The sequence below is a fragment of the Cicer arietinum genome, chromosome 8 (genome assembly GCF_000331145.2).
Source record: "Cicer arietinum cultivar CDC Frontier isolate Library 1 chromosome 8, Cicar.CDCFrontier_v2.0, whole genome shotgun sequence".
NCBI lineage: Eukaryota > Viridiplantae > Streptophyta > Magnoliopsida > Fabales > Fabaceae > Cicer > Cicer arietinum.
Window position 1 is genome coordinate 22,865,131 of NC_021167.2, and position 18,344 is coordinate 22,883,474.

Sequence of the window (18,344 nt, forward strand, 5' to 3'; positions counted from 1 at the left end):
CAACTTTCCCTTATATTATAATTTTACTCTCAAAAGTATTAATAAAAATTAATGTTTTTTTTTTCAATATCTGACTTTCAAATTAATAAGATTCTAGTATTTAGAGGTTAGTCATGATATAAGTAAAGTCTGATCAAGAATTATTTGAGTAAAAATTCAAATTTGAGTTCTTCAAAATAATTCGTCTTTAACTAAAACTTATTAACCACTTAAATTCAACGAGTATTTAAAATATGTATCTTTTATAAAAGAAAAAAAAAATTATCCACATTTTATTAATATATTTTCGCATTCAACATCAGGGCGTATATTTTCTCCACATAATAATATATACCTTGGTATCATATATTTGTGGAGTAGTAAATCATGAGCATGTCATTCTCTTGTTTTTCCAAAATGATAAGAACCAAAAACATTGTCACATAGGGCATCCTATATTTAAATCTTAGAATGTTTAATTAGATGTGGATAATTGTCTTTACTTTTGTATTAGAATTAGAAGAAAAAAAACCTTTAAAATTCAGATTTTACTAAATTATATGAAAAAAAATATTTTTAGTTAAATTTTAAATAAACTTTAAATTATTAGAATATCATTTTTTCTGCGCACCAGAAAGTTAAAAAAATAAAATTTCTTAAAAATGATATAGAGGGTCCAAAAAGTAATAGTATGAGGAAAATGGTCTAAAGACTCATACTCTCATTTGATGGGTTGGGCTTAAAAGTGAATGAACTCTTTAAAGGGGCTTACTACTTACACCCCCTCTCATGGCCAAGGTCCTTCTACCCGAAAACTCTTTTTACCCATCTTTTGCCTCAGCTGAAAAATTCCAAGAGCTATTCTTACAAATATTATCAAGAAAATGAGTTGTTTATTTCTATATGAGAATAAAATGCAACTACTAATAATTACTCATTTCTCTCTATTTTTTTCTTCTATTTTTAATGTTTATATTTTTCATTTTTATGAGAATAGAATGCAACACTCTACGGTCGGGAGTTTGTATTTTAGAGAGATATTAAGAGAGTTAAGTCTATATTTTAATATATATTTAATGTTTTAATAAAATTAAAAAGATATCATCATAAATAATCATATATTACTTCAATCACATTTAATTTATTTTTAAAAACAATTTATAGTATCTTTAATTTATAAAAGAAAATTAATCCCTTCTATCCCCTCCAAAATCCTCAATCCAAACATACCTTTATGTATTGCTGGTTTCTAAGGAAAGTGAATGGATAGAAAGATAAAAGGAAGAAAAGTGTTTATTCAAAAGTGTGTTTCCATCATTTGGAATCTATGTCAAAGAGAAAGAAAAAAAAAAGTATTATTTGGGTCCCACATCCATCCAAAAAAAATCTCCCCCTGAGATGCAAAGACCCAGTTCTGTATAATGACAAAACAGTCCTTATATTTAACAAATACACATCTTTCTTTCTTTTCACTTTTTTCACACTTATATTCAAAACTAAAAATATCATCTAATTTTTCACTCATTTTTTACTCATTATTTCCTTTCACTTTCTCTCAGTATCAAACATTAGGAGGTATAGTAAAGGAATTTCATTTAAAAAAGTGAAAAGAGGGTGGCGGTGGAAAAAATAGGGGGTGCTAGTATCTAAACTTTATTTGTTAAAAAAAAGCCTAGCCCATGAAAAAAGCCCAGCCCAAGATAAGACATTTGGGCTATATTTCAATTCTCTAAGTTATAGAATTCATTGTAGTGTACCAAACACAAAAACATGATTGTTACTAAGCCTATTCATGTTGTTAACTATGTTAGACTTAGCTTTTTGATTGATTCATTCAAATCCATGCAACAAATTAAGCAAACCCATGCACACTTAATCACCACATCAATAATCTCACACAATGTACTAGCCAACAAATTCCTAAAACATGTTGCTTTATACTCTCTTTCTTATGCACACAAACTGTTTGATACAATTCCTCAACCAGACTTGTTCATTTACAATACCATGATCAAAGCATATTCTTTGTCACCCAATTCTAGCTGTGATTCTGTTGGAGTATTTCGATCGTTAATTCGGGATTCAGGTCTTTCTCCGAATCGGTATAGCTTTGTGTTTACTTTTGGTGTGTGTGGAAATGGGTTGTGTGTGAAGGAGGGGGAACAGGTTCGTTCACATGCTGTGAAAGTTGGTTTGGAAAATAATGTGTTTGTTGTAAATGCTTTGATTGGTATGTATGGAAAGTGGGGATTTTTGGAGGATGGGCGGAAGGTGTTCGATTCGGCTATCGATAGAGACTTGTATAGTTGGAACACCATGATTGCTGCTTATGTTGGATCCGGTGACATGATTCAAGCTAAGGAATTGTTTGATGAAATGCAAGAGAGAGATTTTGTATCATGGAGTACTATAATAGCTGGTTATGTTCAGGTATTGTGGGATTGGAAAGTAAAATAAAATATATAATGATACTAACATCTTTACATGATTGCCATGTTTTTTTTTATGAGTAGGAATCAAACTCGGTACCCTAATGTTTACAACACTGCACACCAACCACTTGCAAACCCTGATTGTTGTGTGCACTCGCCATTGCACAAGTATACAGTTGAAAGTATATTATATTTTATGGTGAAACCGTGTGTTTAAACTACACAATGGAGACTCTTTATATAGGTTTAGAAGAAATAAGATAATTACAAATATTCTATTCCTATTTATAAGATTAAATACTAATCCTCAAAGATAAACAAAGATATTCTAAGATAGTATCAAGATATTCTAGGATAATATCAAGATATTATTTTATATTCTAACAATATTTAACTTGATTGTCTATGTACTCTGTCTAAAATAACTTCATGCTTACTTTAGGTTGGCTGTTTCATGGAGGCTTTGGACTTCTTCCACAAGATGTTGCAAACCAAGGTCAAACCGAATGAATATACCATGGTAAGCGCTCTCGCAGCCTGTTCAAATCTTGTCGCGTTGGATCAGGGAAAGTGGATCCATGTTTACATTCGCAGGGGTGAAATTAAGATGAATGATAGACTTCTTGCTAGCCTCATTGACATGTATGCAAAGTGTGGAGAGATAGAATCTGCATCAAGTGTTTTCTATGAACACAAAGTGAAGCGAAAGGTTTGGCCGTGGAATGCAATGATTGGTGGGTTTGCAATGCATGGAAAACCTGAAGAAGCTATAAATGTCTTTGAACAAATGAAGGTTGAAAATGTTTCTCCTAATAAAGTAACATTCATCGCCTTATTAAACGCTTTTAGCCATGGCTATATGTTAAAGGAGGGAAAGTTATATTTTGAATTGATGACTAATGATTATGGAATTATTCCTGAAATAGAGCATTATGGATGTATGGTAGATTTACTTGGTCGTTCCGGGCTCTTGAAGGAAGCTGAAGACATGATTTTGAACATGCCTATGGCTCCAGACGTTGCGATTTGGGGAGCATTGTTGAATGCTTGTAGAATATATAAAGATATGGAACGCGGATATAGAATAGGTAGGATAATTAAAGAAATTGACCCTAATCATATAGGGTGTCATGTTCTGTTGGGTAATATATATTCTTCATCTGGGAGATGGAATGAAGCAAGAATGCTGAGAGAGAAGAATGGAATCAGTAGTGACAAGAAAAAGATTCCTGGTTGCAGCTCAATTGAATTGAAAGGGATGTTCCATCAATTCCTTGTTGGAGATCGATCGCATCCACGAAGTAGAGAGATTTATTCGTTTTTGGATGAAATGATAAGCAAGTTGAAGATTGCAGGGTATGTTCCTGAGTTAGGGGAACTTTTGCTTGACATTGATGATGAGGAAGACAAAGAGACTGCTCTTTCTGTTCACAGTGAGAAGCTGGCTATTGCTTTTGGACTGATGAACACAGAACCGGGAACTCCAATTCGCATTGTGAAGAATTTAAGAGTTTGTGGGGATTGTCATCAAGCAACAAAGTTTATCTCCAAGGTTTATGATCGAGTAATTGTAGTTCGTGATAGGACAAGGTATCATCACTTCAAAGATGGAATTTGTTCATGCAAAGACTACTGGTAGACAATGAAGCACTAACAAAAAAAGGTGCCGGACACAACACTTACACATAGACACTGTCGGTGTTGAACACGGAGACATGTCGGACACCAGACACACCTTTAATCTGAAATGAAAGTGGTAGATAAGGAAAGTGTTCTTCAAACATAATGCCTAATGCATAAATCTGCTCTCCCTGCTGTGTGTTTGAGGAGGAATTGGTGTCTGGTGAGTTTGGTTGATTGACAAAGTCCAAAGAAGGTTAAAAGTCCTCTATATTTGCAAGTTGTAGGGATTCAACAATGTACTTTCCAAAGGAAAGAAAAAAAAAAAGCCCTTTGCTTTATGCATCACGGTGAGGGTTTTTGTCCTGCATGATGTTGATTGTTTGTTCAATGAGATGGATTATTGTGAGGTTTCATGACATGCCCATTTTCTCTAGGAACTGATGAGGTTGACTTGGTCTGTATTAAGTACCCTTGACTTGGTCTTGTATTCTGTAAAAAAATAATAAAAAACCAAGTCTTTTGTTTTGTGTAAAAAATATGAGAATGTTAATGAAGCTGGTTTCTACTAAGCATATACTAGTTCTTCTTGACTCGGGGATTTCCATTTCCTGATAAAGCTTGATTCCGACAAACTTTCTAATGCTGCAGAAGCCTTCTTGCCACATTAGATAAACCCTGTAGTTGAAATCTTTAGGTAAGGCTGGTGACCTTACAACCAGCATTGTATCCCGCATTCAGGAGGTTTGGAAATCCATGCAGAGACTACCTTGTTGTCATGTTTTAGTAATATATTTGATCAAAGATGAGGTTTAATTATACAGAAATTGTAATAGGGGGAATGAGAAGCATAAAAGGAGAGAAGGTTAGGTATTAAAGGGAAAAAGGAGGACACAACTGAAGTAGAATGAATCAACTTGAGAGAGTTAGCAGTGTTCTGGATTTCTGTCATTTTCTATTGCTCATGTCTTCTAAAAATGCTGTTCTGAATTTGACATGGAAGAATACTTAGGTACAAGGAAATATGCTTTGGTGAAGATGGAGATTCTTTTGTTTCACATTCATTGGGATTTTTCCTCAAGCTTTTTCTGCTTTTGCCTTTTGTAGTTTATGGTATTTTGTTATGCAAAAGAAAAGGCACAAAAGAAAAGCAATAGCAAGGTCATATCCTTTGTAACTTATTGAATTAGAAGTGTTTAGTAATATTAACAATTGAACTAGTTGATAGATATAAAATAATAAAGATAGAGAAGGAAGTTAAGTATGTTATAAGCGGTCAAATGCAAGGTACTTTTTTATAGGCAAATGTTAGTAAGTTAGTAGTTATGTTAGTTTTCTGGGTTTAAATCTAGTACCTTCTTCTTAAATCTCTTTTGATGTTCCTTACCTCACCAACGGAGCTATCTATGGGGACGCTAAAGCCAAACAACTGTACTTAATTGTTGTTACCTAAATCCTTTATGCACTCATGTTCTAAACAAACAATAGCTTGACTTGCAAACCCATATCTTTGTTCTTGCTGGAACTGGTAATGTACAATTGTAGTGGAATAATTGTTGTGCAGCTCTTAGCCATCGTCAACATGTCTCGTTTTTGCAAAATATTTCAATTTTTATATTTTGATTTTAAACAAAAGTTTTTCTGTGAGGTTATCACCTACAACATATCAGCCCGAATCCTCTGATGACAGTACAGTAGCCAAATATCCACCGTTGAATTTAGATTGTACCTTGATCTAACAGTTGATATTTGGTTGCATGAATACAAAGGATCCGGGTTAATAATAGATCTGCATAGAGTCTGCATTATTATTTCAGTTTTTTTGTTGGTCCAATGTTATCAGTTAGGATTACCCTTTTTATCTTTTCAGTCAATCATATCTTGGTAAGCAGCATCCGTGTATGACTAGAAAATGTTTTCCCACTTGGAAGCAATAATTTTCCTGCATTATTCCTTTTCATATCATTTTTTTTTTCTGGCATTGGAGTTTGCAGGTGGATCCAAAAACATTGGAGTATGTCACATACTACAATGAGAGCAACCAACTCAATTTTAGAGAAAATAGATAGATATATTGAGATTTTTACTTTGGGGAAAAAAATCAGTTCCCAAAACACAAGATTACATATCAATATCATCTTTTGAATTGTCATAACATCAAAATATCAAGGAATCTATAGCATGGTTACAGAGATTGTATAGTACAACTCAACCATCTAAATTTACAACTTCAAACTGTTCAAAACTGCACTTCCACAAAATCCAACAGAAACATATTACATATACACATATATTACTATGATGTGTGAGAGTGATAGAAAGGTGGTGTGTACTTTGATAAAAGGCAATTTTACAAAATCACTCGATATCGGTTACTTGAGCGCATGATGCTTCCATCATTCCATTGCGTATTTGCTCGCCGATATCCCTAACATGGCCTGGTCCATGAGGTATAAAAATTGTGGTATTCTTTGAAGAGTTTCCAAGGTCTCTGATTGTGTCAAAGTACTGAGTAATCATGATAAGATCCATCACTTCTTTAGCTGAAGTGCCTTCTACCTTGTTAGAGAATTCCAAGATGTTCTCTCTCAGTCCATCTGTGATAGCTTGCCGCTGCCTCGCCACACCAACGCCACCCAAATACTTTGATTCGGCTTCTGCTTCTGCCTTTTTAACCAGAAGCAACTTTTCAGCTTCTCCTTTGAATTCACTTGCAAGTAGCATCCTTTGAGCTGTGAAGTTAAATCAATACTCATTAGTTAAGCTGCATACAGCAAAAAAGATGCAATAACCTGTGTGTGTGTGCACAACGAGCTTAACTCATAACTGAAACTGAAAATTGAAAACTCAAAACTGAAACAGAAAGCTCAGCTGAAACTGATTTTAGTTTTTGAAAATTTCAAACATCATATAAAAAACCACCCCGAACAGGACATTAGTGTTTGAAAATAATGGTTAATTTCATTGTTGTCTACAAATATTAAATGGGGAAGAAAGTAAAGTGGTAAAACATCGAAACCCACAGAATCATTTTTCAGAACCTAATGTTAATTTTGTGATGAGTATTCTTTATACATACATTTTACTGCTTGATATAGCTATGGGAAGAAAAGAAACAGAGTCTAAAAACCACAAAGTATTATTTTTACCTGCATTGATCTCATTCATCGCCCGCCGCACAGAAGGATCAGGTATAATATCAACCATCAGTATGTGTTCTATGCTATATCCATACTCTCCCATCACCTTATACATGAAATTCAGGAGAAGGAGAGGAGAATTAGGAGATTGGTAAATTGGTATGCACATGAAAAAGTCAGCAAGAAATTCAGAAAAAAGTTATACAGCACAACTACAGTAGAACACATTAAATTAATATAAAACTCAATTAATTACCTAATAACTCACTTATAGAACCTTGAAGAAAGTGAATAGGTACAGTGAAGTGTTACTTAATTATGTAATATCTCGAAACAGATGCTTTAACATAAACTATTGAAGTTGCAATGAATTTGGTTCTCTTAAGTAAAATCTAAGGTTCAAGTATTAGGAATGAAAAAAATAGATGCTAAGAGAGTTAAGCTTTTTCAAATGGATTGATCTGGCTAGACTCAGATTAGTTTAGCCTTTGTCTCTCTCTCTCTTTACTCAATCTTCACTCTTATCTTTGTTTTCTTATTTTACTCACCCTTTTCTCTCCTCTACACATTCAAAGGCACCATGTCTTTCCCATCCTAAAGTTAAAGAACACAGTTCCCCCAATGTAACTGTTAGGATATTGAGGGTCTAGGCCTAGACCAAAAACAAGTAAAATCTTCCAGTATTAGCAAACAATCATTTTAAGAGTAGCAACGACCACAGAAAAACAACAACTTTGTGATAGTTTGTAGGATTTTTGTCAAGAGAATCTCTACAATGGATCACTTTGATAGGTAGCCCATTTGAAAATTGTTTGAAGCTTCAATGACGACAAACGCCATCTTCCGAAAGTAGAAGTTCATAGTTCTCCATGTCCTCACAGTTGACAAGTGAGGTGATCGGCATGGGTTTGACAAAAACAAGAGAAAACAAATATATGTGCCTCAAAACTCAACTTATATTTGCTTTTCCTAGTTTGTGTTGAAATGTTACCCATCAAGTTACATTCTCAACTGTAAAGACAAGCAGAACCATGAGCTTCCCTTTTCGATGGACATCATTGATCATCATTGGAGTTTCCGCTGATTATACGTACTAGTCTACTATGGACCACTATTAAGGTGGTCCACAGTGGAACTTGTCTTTTATCAAATACTATAGTACTTTGTGTATGAAAGTCTAAAGTTCTTTTCACTTGCCAATTCTTACATACTCCTATGAAAATAACCGTACGTTTTTTTTACTATATTAATTATGATGATTTGATAAAAGCAGTGAGAGTCACCTTTTCAAGTTCGTCCAAGACAGCTTTGGCAACCTCGCCTTTTTGCTCAAACAAATCATCCAAACTCATTTTCGGAACAATAGCACGCGCCACTACAACAACAAAAACAAATCAGACACAAACAACAAAAATAGCAAACAAAAACAAGACAATGAAAAAATACGTACCATCAAAAACATAAGCCTGGATCTGTTCCTGCGGGTTTTGTAACTCATAAAAAGCATCATCTGCATTTTCCTTCACCACACGGTATTGAATCGAACATAACAATTGCACAAACACGTTGTCCTGCACCCACACAAAAAACCATACCCTATTATAATTATAATTATTATTATTATTATTATTATTATTATTATTATTATTATTATTATATCAAATATTGTCAATTATAAATTAAAACCTGGATATAAAACCATGTAAATTCCGCTCAAATGGTTAACTAAAATATCAACTCAATCGTGAATATCTGAATTTGATTTTTGTCAAAAATAACTATTTGCTAAACTTTACTTACCTCTAGCCTCTAGCCAAACTCTGGATCATAGAATCCTTTTTTTTTTAAAACCGAATGGTTAAGAACAAAAATAATAATTGAAAAACCTTTAAAACTCAATCGTTGGACTTAAGTGATTAATAAACTTTAGTTAAAATTGAATCCGTCAAAAGTACCAATTTCAATCTCTAATCAGAACAATCTTTTGTCAAACTTTACTTAAATAAATTAGCATATCCATGCATCACAACATAAATTCTATCGAATTTTGAATTATTATGATCCTTTTCCTTCGAAATGGAAGAGTTAAGAATAAGAAAAACACTAAGTTCAATCTCTAATGAGAACAATCTTTTGTCAAACTTTACTTATATTCAACCAAATTTCATATTACTAGAATCATTTTCCTTCAAAATCAAAATGTTAAAAACATAAAAACAATCTATTATCAAACTAGACTTAAATTCAAACGAACTCCGAATTACCAGAATCATTTTCCTTCGAAATCAAAATGTTAAAAACATAAAAACAATCTATCATCAAACTTGACTTAAATTCAACCGAATTTCAGATTATCAGAATCATTTTCCTTCAAAATCAAAATGTTAAAAACATAAAACAATCTATTATCAAACTTACTTAAATTCAACCGAATTCCGAATCATTTTCCTTCGAAATCAAAGCATTAAGAACATCAAACCATCAAACTCTACTTAAATCCAACCAAATTTCGAATTAACAGAACAAAACCATTTTCCTTCTTAATCAAAGCATCAAAAACATAAAAATAAAAATAAAATTCAAAAATCGTTAAATGAAAAAGAAAATTTATACCTTAGTTTTAGTTTCGATCTTAACATCGAGAGATGCGATCCGAGTGGAGAGAATACCGGCGAGACATTCACCGGCGAAGGGATTAAAGAATTGAAAACCAGGTTGAGCCAATCTGTGAAAACGACCCCACTGTTCAACAACACCAACGCTCGATTGTTCAACGCAACCGCAGAAGAAACAGAACGTGTTTCCCATTATAATTAAATTTAATTTCCTTTCTTTTTTTTCTTCTTAGTTTTTGTTGTTGTTAATATATGGTATGAATATTCATTTTCAAATAAAAATGTTTATATTTTATACATCTTAATTTGGAAGTATAAAATATCTAATATAATATAAAGTAATATACATCACGATGTTACAATCTGACTTTTGTGGATATCACGTGGAAATATCGGTGCCTAGTGTTTGGTTAAGTAAATAAAAATGTTTCATCGACATCAAAAAGATACAAAAAGTTAGTTAATTTATTTGAGTAGATTATTGACTTAGATTATGTTAAAAATTATAGTTAATTATGTAGTTGAATTAATCAAATATAGTTAATTTAGCAAGGTTAATTCATGTGATTGGATTAATTGAATTAGTCAGATGGGACAGATGTATAAAAAGGTAGTGTTTATGTATTATTAATGGTTTGTAAATTTCAATAAAATATTATTTATTTTCATCTTCGATATTATTGATTATTTTGGAGTGGTGATTAGTTAATATTGATTTCTTCGCTTTTTCGTATGCTTCTTTTTCAATGTGAGGTGATATAAAACACTTTAATATTAAAATCATTTAAAAAAAACACTTTGATATTAAAGTAAGGCAGTGTGATTACAGCATTACTATATTGAGTTATGAAGTTTGTTACTCGTAGGAATTAACCATTTATTTATAGTAGGTTTTGAACCAAAATTGTATGATGATTTTCTGTCTTTAATATTAAAATCATTTAAAAAAAACACTTTGATATTAAAGTAAGGCAGTGTGATTACAGCATTACTATATTGAGTTATGAAGTTTGTTACTCGTAGGAATTAACCATTTATTTATAGTAGGTTTTGAACCAAAATTGTATGATGATTTTCTTTATTGATTATTGTATTTATTATGATTTTATCTTGATTTAAAAATTTTTATAACTCAATTACGATAAAGACTAATCTGTACTAATTTTTTTTTTTTTTTATGTAAGTAAAAGTTGTTAGTAATAGAGTAGTTGTGACTTAGTTTAGAAAAAGACCGACAAAATATCCTTAAGACTAATAATTTGTTATTTCTTGAATGCAAATTTTGTAATAAACACATTTATTTATTACTACGTGTAATTCTATAGATAATGGTAGCCATTATTTCTCTATTTTCTTTGTTGTAGCGGATTAAAAAATGATAAATCTAAACATTTAAACTAATATTCCTACCCTTATTGAAATTAATTCCAATGGGGGAATCCAAACCAAACCTAAGTAGCCTAATTAGTAATTACATTCTTTAAACACATGGTATTTAAGTTATAAATTATTAATCGACATCGAAAGGCATAAAGAACTCTTGAATAGTCATAAATTATTTTTACAAAAGCCACTTAAATATTTGCACATATTAAACTTATTTTATTGTTAATTGATCGTCTGTGAATTTACAAAATGTCAATGACTTAGAAAACCATCCTATTGCATCTTAGAACTGAAAAAAAATAATAATAAAAAAACTCTTGCACTAAGAATAGGACTAGGCCCACTGTAAGAGGATTGACTTAGAAAATGAATTGGGCTGAACCAAGAGTTAGGCCCAAAACTTAAGACTAAAACTAAGAATAAAGTAATGAAAAAGGCAACATATAAAATAGACTAAAGAAAAGATTGGTACATCATAGACCACTTTTTTACACCTTTAAATTTGAACATTTACCAAATCTTATCATGGTCCATTCACACCAAATTAAACTCATCAGTTCTATTTCTCTCATTGCACTCACTCACCCTAATCTTATCATAGAACACCAAGAAGGGAATAACTAGGTTTGTTTTCTGTGTTGTAAGGTATAAAACTGAACATTATCTCTGACCTAGATGAAAGATATAGAAATGAACCTATCGTACCACAATATTTGGTTATCTCAACGTCGTTTCTATTTCACCTTTATCCAAAGTGCAACTGTTTTCAATGGGTGTGCTTATGGACTAAGCATCTTGCATATTGAATTGCTTAAGTTCCAAACAATGCTTTGACTGATTGATGACAATGTCGTTGTCCATTTGCTTAATTTGAATCCCTAGGAAAAAGTTTAATTTTCCAATCAAATTCATTTTGAATTCCCCCTACATTAACTTAGAGAACTCTTGACATAATGTGTCGTTAGTCGATTCAAATATAATATTGTCGACATAAATTTGAACTAACAAAATGTATTTTCCCTTGTGCTTAACAAACAAGGTTGTGTCAACCTTCCCTCTTGAGAATAATTTCAATAAGAAACTTACCTAGATGCTCATACCAAGTTCTAGGAGCATGTTTGAGTCTTATAAGGCTCATTTTAGTTTAAAAACCTAATCAGGATGCTCAAAATTTTCAAACTCGGGTGGTTGAGACACATAAATCTCCTTGTTTAAATAGTCGTTTAAGAATGCACTTTTGACATCCATTTGATATAGTCTACAATCCATGAAGCATGAAAAAGCTAAAAGTAGACGTATAGCCTCGAGTCGAGGAACCGACACATAAGTTTCCTCATAGTTGATTCATTCCTCTTGGTTATACCCATTAGTCGCCAAACGAGTTTTGTTTCTTGTTATTACACCATTTTGTCTAATTTGTTCCTAAATACCCATTTAGTACCAATTGCTTAATGGCTTTTAGGTAATGGAACTAAGTCATATACCTTGTTTTTTTCAAATTCGTTTAATTCTTCTTGCACAACCATGAGCCATTACTCATCAAATATTGCCTTTTTTTTTTATTTTTTTTTTTTTATGGTTTTAGGCTCAAATTGAAAAGGAAAAGTAATGACAAAAATTACTTTTTTGTGACTTTTGTGCTTACTTCTTTACTTATATTCCCAATATGTTGTCTCAAGGATGTTCCTTCAAGATCCTCCAGCTTGGAGGAAGTTCAGGCTTCGAACTAGACTCCTCCTCAATGATGCTATTTTTTTCTTCCTTGGTTCAAGACTCTTCACTTTTAGTAGTCTCCTCACTAATCATTTTCCTAGCCAATTCTTCTAATATTATATATTTTCTCTCCCTAACACCATTTTATTGTGGAGTTATAAGAGCAAAAAACGATCTATTCCATTATCAATGCAATAACTATCAAACTACAATTTTCAAACTCACATCCATGTCTATGTTCGCTTTTTATAGAAATTATTTTGACACCTTTTGTGTTTTGATTAACCTTAGGAAAGTTTTCAAAAGCGGAACAATTTTAATCTTCTGCTAGATAAAAATGGAGTCTATGTGAATTTAGAGCAGTCATCTACAATTACAAAACTATAACAGTTGTTGTCTAAACTTTTTTCTCTCGAAGGACCAAACAAGTCCATAAGGAGAAGTTCTATAGGTATCGAGGTTGAAATGACATTTTTAGATTTAAAAGAAACCCTAGTTTGTTTTCCCATTTGACAAGCGTCACACATACTATCTTTTGAGAATTTTAGTTTTGGAAGGCCTACTACTAGATATTTAGAGGCTACCTTATTTAGCAAATCGAAATGAACTTGAGCTAAATGTTGATGTCATAACCAAGAGTCTTCCTCTTAGTTATGAATCATTTTGTCCCTGTTAATGAAACATCATCTAATCTAAGTCTAACATATACATATTCTCAACTCTTATACCTTTAAACACATTTTCTTGTATCATGTTCAATTAGGCAACCAAAGAAATTAAAGGTTATTTTATACCCCTTGTCGCATAATTGACTTATACTAAGTAAATTGTGCTCGAGTCTTTTTTATAAGGTTTTCTAAAATCATTTTCTTTAATAGAAAATCTCACACTTTCCTTTGATACTTTTTATAGGTTTTTTTTTAGAGATGAGATCTCCTCATACAAACTAGGACATTTTCCACAAATTGAAAATTCCATTCAAGTTAAGGAGGATCAATATTTACATTTAGAGAATTTTTCATACGTAGCTTGAAAGAGTTCAATTCAGTTTACAACTTCAAATTTTTGGATTCCATATTAAGGGTAACCCTTCTTTGGCTGACAACTTTTTGAAAGATTTTTTGCTTCCTCATGCATTTCCTCAAAAGCATTTTGAAGTTCTTTCATATGAAGGTAAATTTTTGGAGTCGAAGTTACTTACCTCATCTTCCTCATGACTATGAGTCATGAGACATAGATTTGTGGTTTCATTCTCATAAAAGTTGTTTGTTGATGAGTCTACTTTCTCATCATCCTCCCAAGCAATGTATGTTCTTCGACCCTTGCCACTATATTTTTGCTTCCTTTAAGGTCTACTTTTTTTCATCACATGGTTAGGACAATCATCCTTTTACTATTTTTGTACTTATGTTGAGCTCCTTTGCGTTTTATATACTTATTGTTTCTTCTCTCAAAGAGGTCCATTTCCTCATCGCTTGTGGCATCGTTGTCACTATCGTTACTTTTCTATTGCTCCTATGAGTGGGCCTTAGACGAGAGCCCTTAAGGGCAATGCTCTTTTTGTCTTTCTCATTTTCCTTATTTTTATGTTTATCCTTCTTTTTCAATTTTTCTTTGTGCTTAGCCAAACTCCTTAGCTCTTGCTCGTGCTCTTATAATTTTCCAAAAAGTGAGGTAATTGATAATGTGTTGAGATTCTGCAATTCTTTAATGGTGGTCACCTCCGTGTACCATTCCTTGGTAAGACACCTTAACACCTTATTAGTTACGTCTTCATTTGGAATTGTTTTACTAAGACCATCTAGCTTGTTCACAATATGTGTGAACCTTTTCTGCATGCCGACAATGGTTTTCCCTTGCCTCATACAGAAAAGTTCATACTCTTGCATCAAGGTATTCACTCTTGATTGTTTCCCGCTGCTTGTCCTCTCATGAGTGATTAACAAGGTGTCCTACATCGCCTTTGTAGACTTACAAGGAAGACATGATAATGTTTGTCAACTCCTATATAGGAGATTAGAATGTTATGTGCGTTCTAATCATACTACACTTTCTTATTTTCTTGTTATTTCCATTGATATTCAGGTTTGTCTATAGTTACACCATCAACATCAATAGTAGGCTTAAAAGAGTTGTTTTTGACAAATTTCCATACCTCCATATAATCATAAGCCATGATATGGACCTACATGCAATCCTTTAAATAGGCATAAATTTGGCCTTTGAAAAATATGTGTTTTATTATAATCCCCTTTAGGTTCTGGATATGCCATACCTAAAACTTTTGAAGTTGTTAAGTCTTAATCAAACCACAAACTTCAAATTTAAGAAAATGGCAAATAATCAATGGTATAATTAATCTAGCAAATTAATTTACAATTGTTTATTTGTCAAGTCAATAAACAAACTAATAGATTAATCCTCAAGTAATAGATTAAGGAAAGTAATTTAAATCCTTAAGTTAATTTAAATTTCACTTTGATCCATAAGTTGTTTTTATTCCACTTCGATCCTTAATTTGGACAAAGAAAGACAAAACTCAAAGCACCAAATCCTGAAAAATGACGAAAATGACTATCTTTTTGTAATTTCAAAAATCAAAATCAAAAGAAAAGAAAATAAAACTCTGAAAGAACAAAAATAAAATATAACTTTCATTCAACAAAGTTAATTTTCTAAAGCAGTCAAAAAAAAAAAAACTCTGTAAGTATTACTTGGCTTAAATATGTGTTTCCTCTATGTAATTTTCTTTTTTTAAATTTAATTTTATAAATTCAATTTCATCTTTGTTGTTAGTAATTGTTAAAAATAACTAACATGACAAACGAAAAATAAATAAAAATTAAATAAAAAACGCGAACTTACATAGTACCATATTAATTAGTGTCCAAATTAAGTTCTCATATATGTATCAATGTCTACCAAAAATATTATTTTTGAGCAGATATGCCAAATAAATATGATACATACACACACGTATCATATATACGCCATAAAAGTATCTTTACTTATGTTAATAATAACAGTATTATTAATTTGATACAGAAAATAAAAGATATCTATTATAGTATTTTTTTTTTTCTTAAAGCTAAAAATTTTTAAAGAGAAAAAAAAATTGGAGAGATAAACCTTTCTCAAGAAAAAAAATATTAAAAATTCATCAAATTATGTAGGTTTTCTGACAATTGCACATAAATTATATAATAATGAGTTTCTTCTATATATACACACACACACATATATATAGCTAACCGATGACCATGATGCTAAATAACCATTTCTCTTCCCACCCTTGTGGAATAGCTTTAGGGTTACCTACTTCAACTGCAAAAGGATCTGGAATCTTTGAACTTGTTCCTCTTGATTCACTTCCCAAATGTAAGACCCATAATTTTAACTTATGTTAATAATAACAGTATTATTAATTTGATACAGAAAATAAAAGATATCTATTATAGTATTTTTTTTTTTCTTAAAGCTAAAAATTTTTAAAGAGAAAAAAAAATTGGAGAGATAAACCTCTCTCAAGAAAAAAAATATTAAAAATTCATCAAATTATGTAGGTTTTCTGACAATTGCACATAAATTATATAATAATGAGTTTCTTCTATATATACACACACACACACATATATATATATATATATATATTATCTTAAAAATTACTCTCGTAAAATACTTTTTTACTGGCAATGAAATGATATGTTTTACTAGCATCTTTATCTTTAAAAATATTACCTACAAAATTTCCAAATCATGAATATTTTTGGAATATAAATTATATTTTGTTAATAAAAATAACATTTGAATATGTCATACTTCATACCACAATCTTTAAGTGTAAATTGACTTTCAAATGATAAGAGTTTTGATGATTTTGAATGTTGTTCTCCTCTGACACAATGTTATTCAAAATACCAACAATATACATATTTAGATATTGATGATATGTGTTAGCTGAATTAGATAAGATGGAACAAAGACTTTATGAATTACACTTTTTGTGGACAAATTTATTCTTAACAATTCAATTTTTTTTTCAAATTTAAACTTAAATTAACACTACAATTATTATATAATTTTTTTCTAAATTCAAATTTCAATATATATATATATATATATCATAAATATTAACAATAAAACTTAGATAAATTAATAGTTTAAATATATATTATTAAATTGAAACAAACAAATTAAAAAACATATTACACGACAACAAACATCAAATTTAATTATATTCGTAGATAACACAACAAGTGGTACTCTCTCTTTGTGGACCCAACATTAATTTTTAATACTTCTGTAAAAATTAATTAATTTATTTTATGCAATTCACACTTATATCCCTCTAAGAACCACACGTTCACATTTTATTTTATTTTATTTTTTCCAATCCCCTTAATAGATTTTGTGATTGTTCAATTAGAGCTAACAAGGAAACTAGGGAGATTTAAATATTTTTTAATGATTTGATTTTTAAGGAAATAAGACTTTAATAATTTTGAATTCAATAAAAATAAAATAAAGTAAAATTTACTTTAATTAAAAATTATTATAGTAAAGATTCAAATTTAAATTCTTCTAAACGATTCGTATATTTTTAATTAAAATTTATTAATCCTTTAAATCTTATTATTTAGTTAGAGAAATTAATTTTCTAATAAGTAAAATAAAGAGAGAGAAAAAAGATTTCAGCACTTCCCACGAGGTCCACCAATTAGTTGGTTGCATCTTCACCAGCAAAATCAGACAACTGTTATAATGCTAAATAATTAAAAAATTAATCATAGACCACAAGACAAAAAATTAAATCATGGGGGTTCCTCAATTGTTATCAATGTTTTTGGTAGAGGAAGCAATTTGATGTGATTTAGATCTAATGGTTTGGTTTTCCTAGAGCAGAAAGAATCATATGGTACTTTTTAATGTAACATGGCAAGCCAAATTTTCATCTTCTAATTAACAATTATGCAAATTCCTATTGAATAGTGTCTGGTGTTGCAAATTCCTATTCATGTATTAATCTTTTTATATGTTGATATATTTTTGTGTTGACAAAATAGGGGAAAAATTATACATAATTGCAACAACAAAAATACATAAATATGTTTTATGGTCCTTTTAACTTTTACCAAATATTCGTTGCATGTATTTATCTTTTTTTATTCATGTTTGTCATTTATCTTTTATAAATAATGAATGTTAGTCATTTTTGTCATAACCCTTTCAAATAATTGTGTGATAATTGTCATAAACTGTTGAAGATAATATTGTATTAATTATAAAATTAAGTGTGTAAATTTAACAAGGACGAGATAAAAATAGAGATAACTTTGATACATATCATTCATCTCGATGCATGAAAGAAAAGTTTTTTCAAGTGCAACTCTAGTATTTAGTTTAATTGATGTTTTTTTAAATAATATTATACTAGACACATATTAACAATTGTTAGAAGA

General features: G+C 30.7%; 2 protein-coding genes across 2 annotated transcripts; one reads left to right on the forward strand and one right to left on the reverse strand.

The window, feature by feature from the left end:
- The first annotated feature begins 1,612 nt into the window (after nt 1-1,612).
- On the forward strand, nt 1,613-4,624 carry LOC101514242 (pentatricopeptide repeat-containing protein At3g62890-like). The gene is made up of 2 exons (XM_012720146.3): nt 1,613-2,409; nt 2,854-4,624. Exons 1-2 carry the CDS (start codon nt 1,750-1,752, stop codon nt 4,048-4,050), a joined length of 1,857 nt encoding a protein of 618 aa, XP_012575600.2. The 5' UTR covers nt 1,613-1,749; the 3' UTR covers nt 4,051-4,624.
- A 1,512-nt stretch (nt 4,625-6,136) lies between these two features.
- LOC101508019 (hypersensitive-induced response protein 4) lies at nt 6,137-10,081 on the reverse strand. The gene is made up of 5 exons (XM_004514913.3): nt 9,785-10,081; nt 8,622-8,742; nt 8,455-8,546; nt 7,181-7,277; nt 6,137-6,763 (listed from the first exon to the last, which is right to left on the reverse strand). Exons 1-5 carry the CDS (start codon nt 9,977-9,979, stop codon nt 6,390-6,392), a joined length of 879 nt encoding a protein of 292 aa, XP_004514970.1. The 5' UTR covers nt 9,980-10,081; the 3' UTR covers nt 6,137-6,389.
- Nucleotides 10,082-18,344: the final 8,263 nt, after the last annotated feature.

Coding starts and splice junctions, on each gene's coding strand:
- LOC101508019 (XM_004514913.3), bottom strand. CDS start 9,979: ATGGGAAACACGTTCTGTTTCTTCTGCGGTTGCGTTGAACAATCGAGC. Junction 8,743..9,784: donor AGATCGAAACTAAAACTAAG/GTATAAATTTTC, acceptor GTGTGGGTGCAG/GACAACGTGTTTGTGCAATT. Junction 6,764..7,180: donor GATGAATGAGATCAATGCAG/GTAAAAATAATA, acceptor TTAACTTCACAG/CTCAAAGGATGCTACTTGCA.
- LOC101514242 (XM_012720146.3), top strand. CDS start 1,750: ATGATTGTTACTAAGCCTATTCATGTTGTTAACTATGTTAGACTTAGC. Junction 2,410..2,853: donor TAATAGCTGGTTATGTTCAG/GTATTGTGGGAT, acceptor TGCTTACTTTAG/GTTGGCTGTTTCATGGAGGC.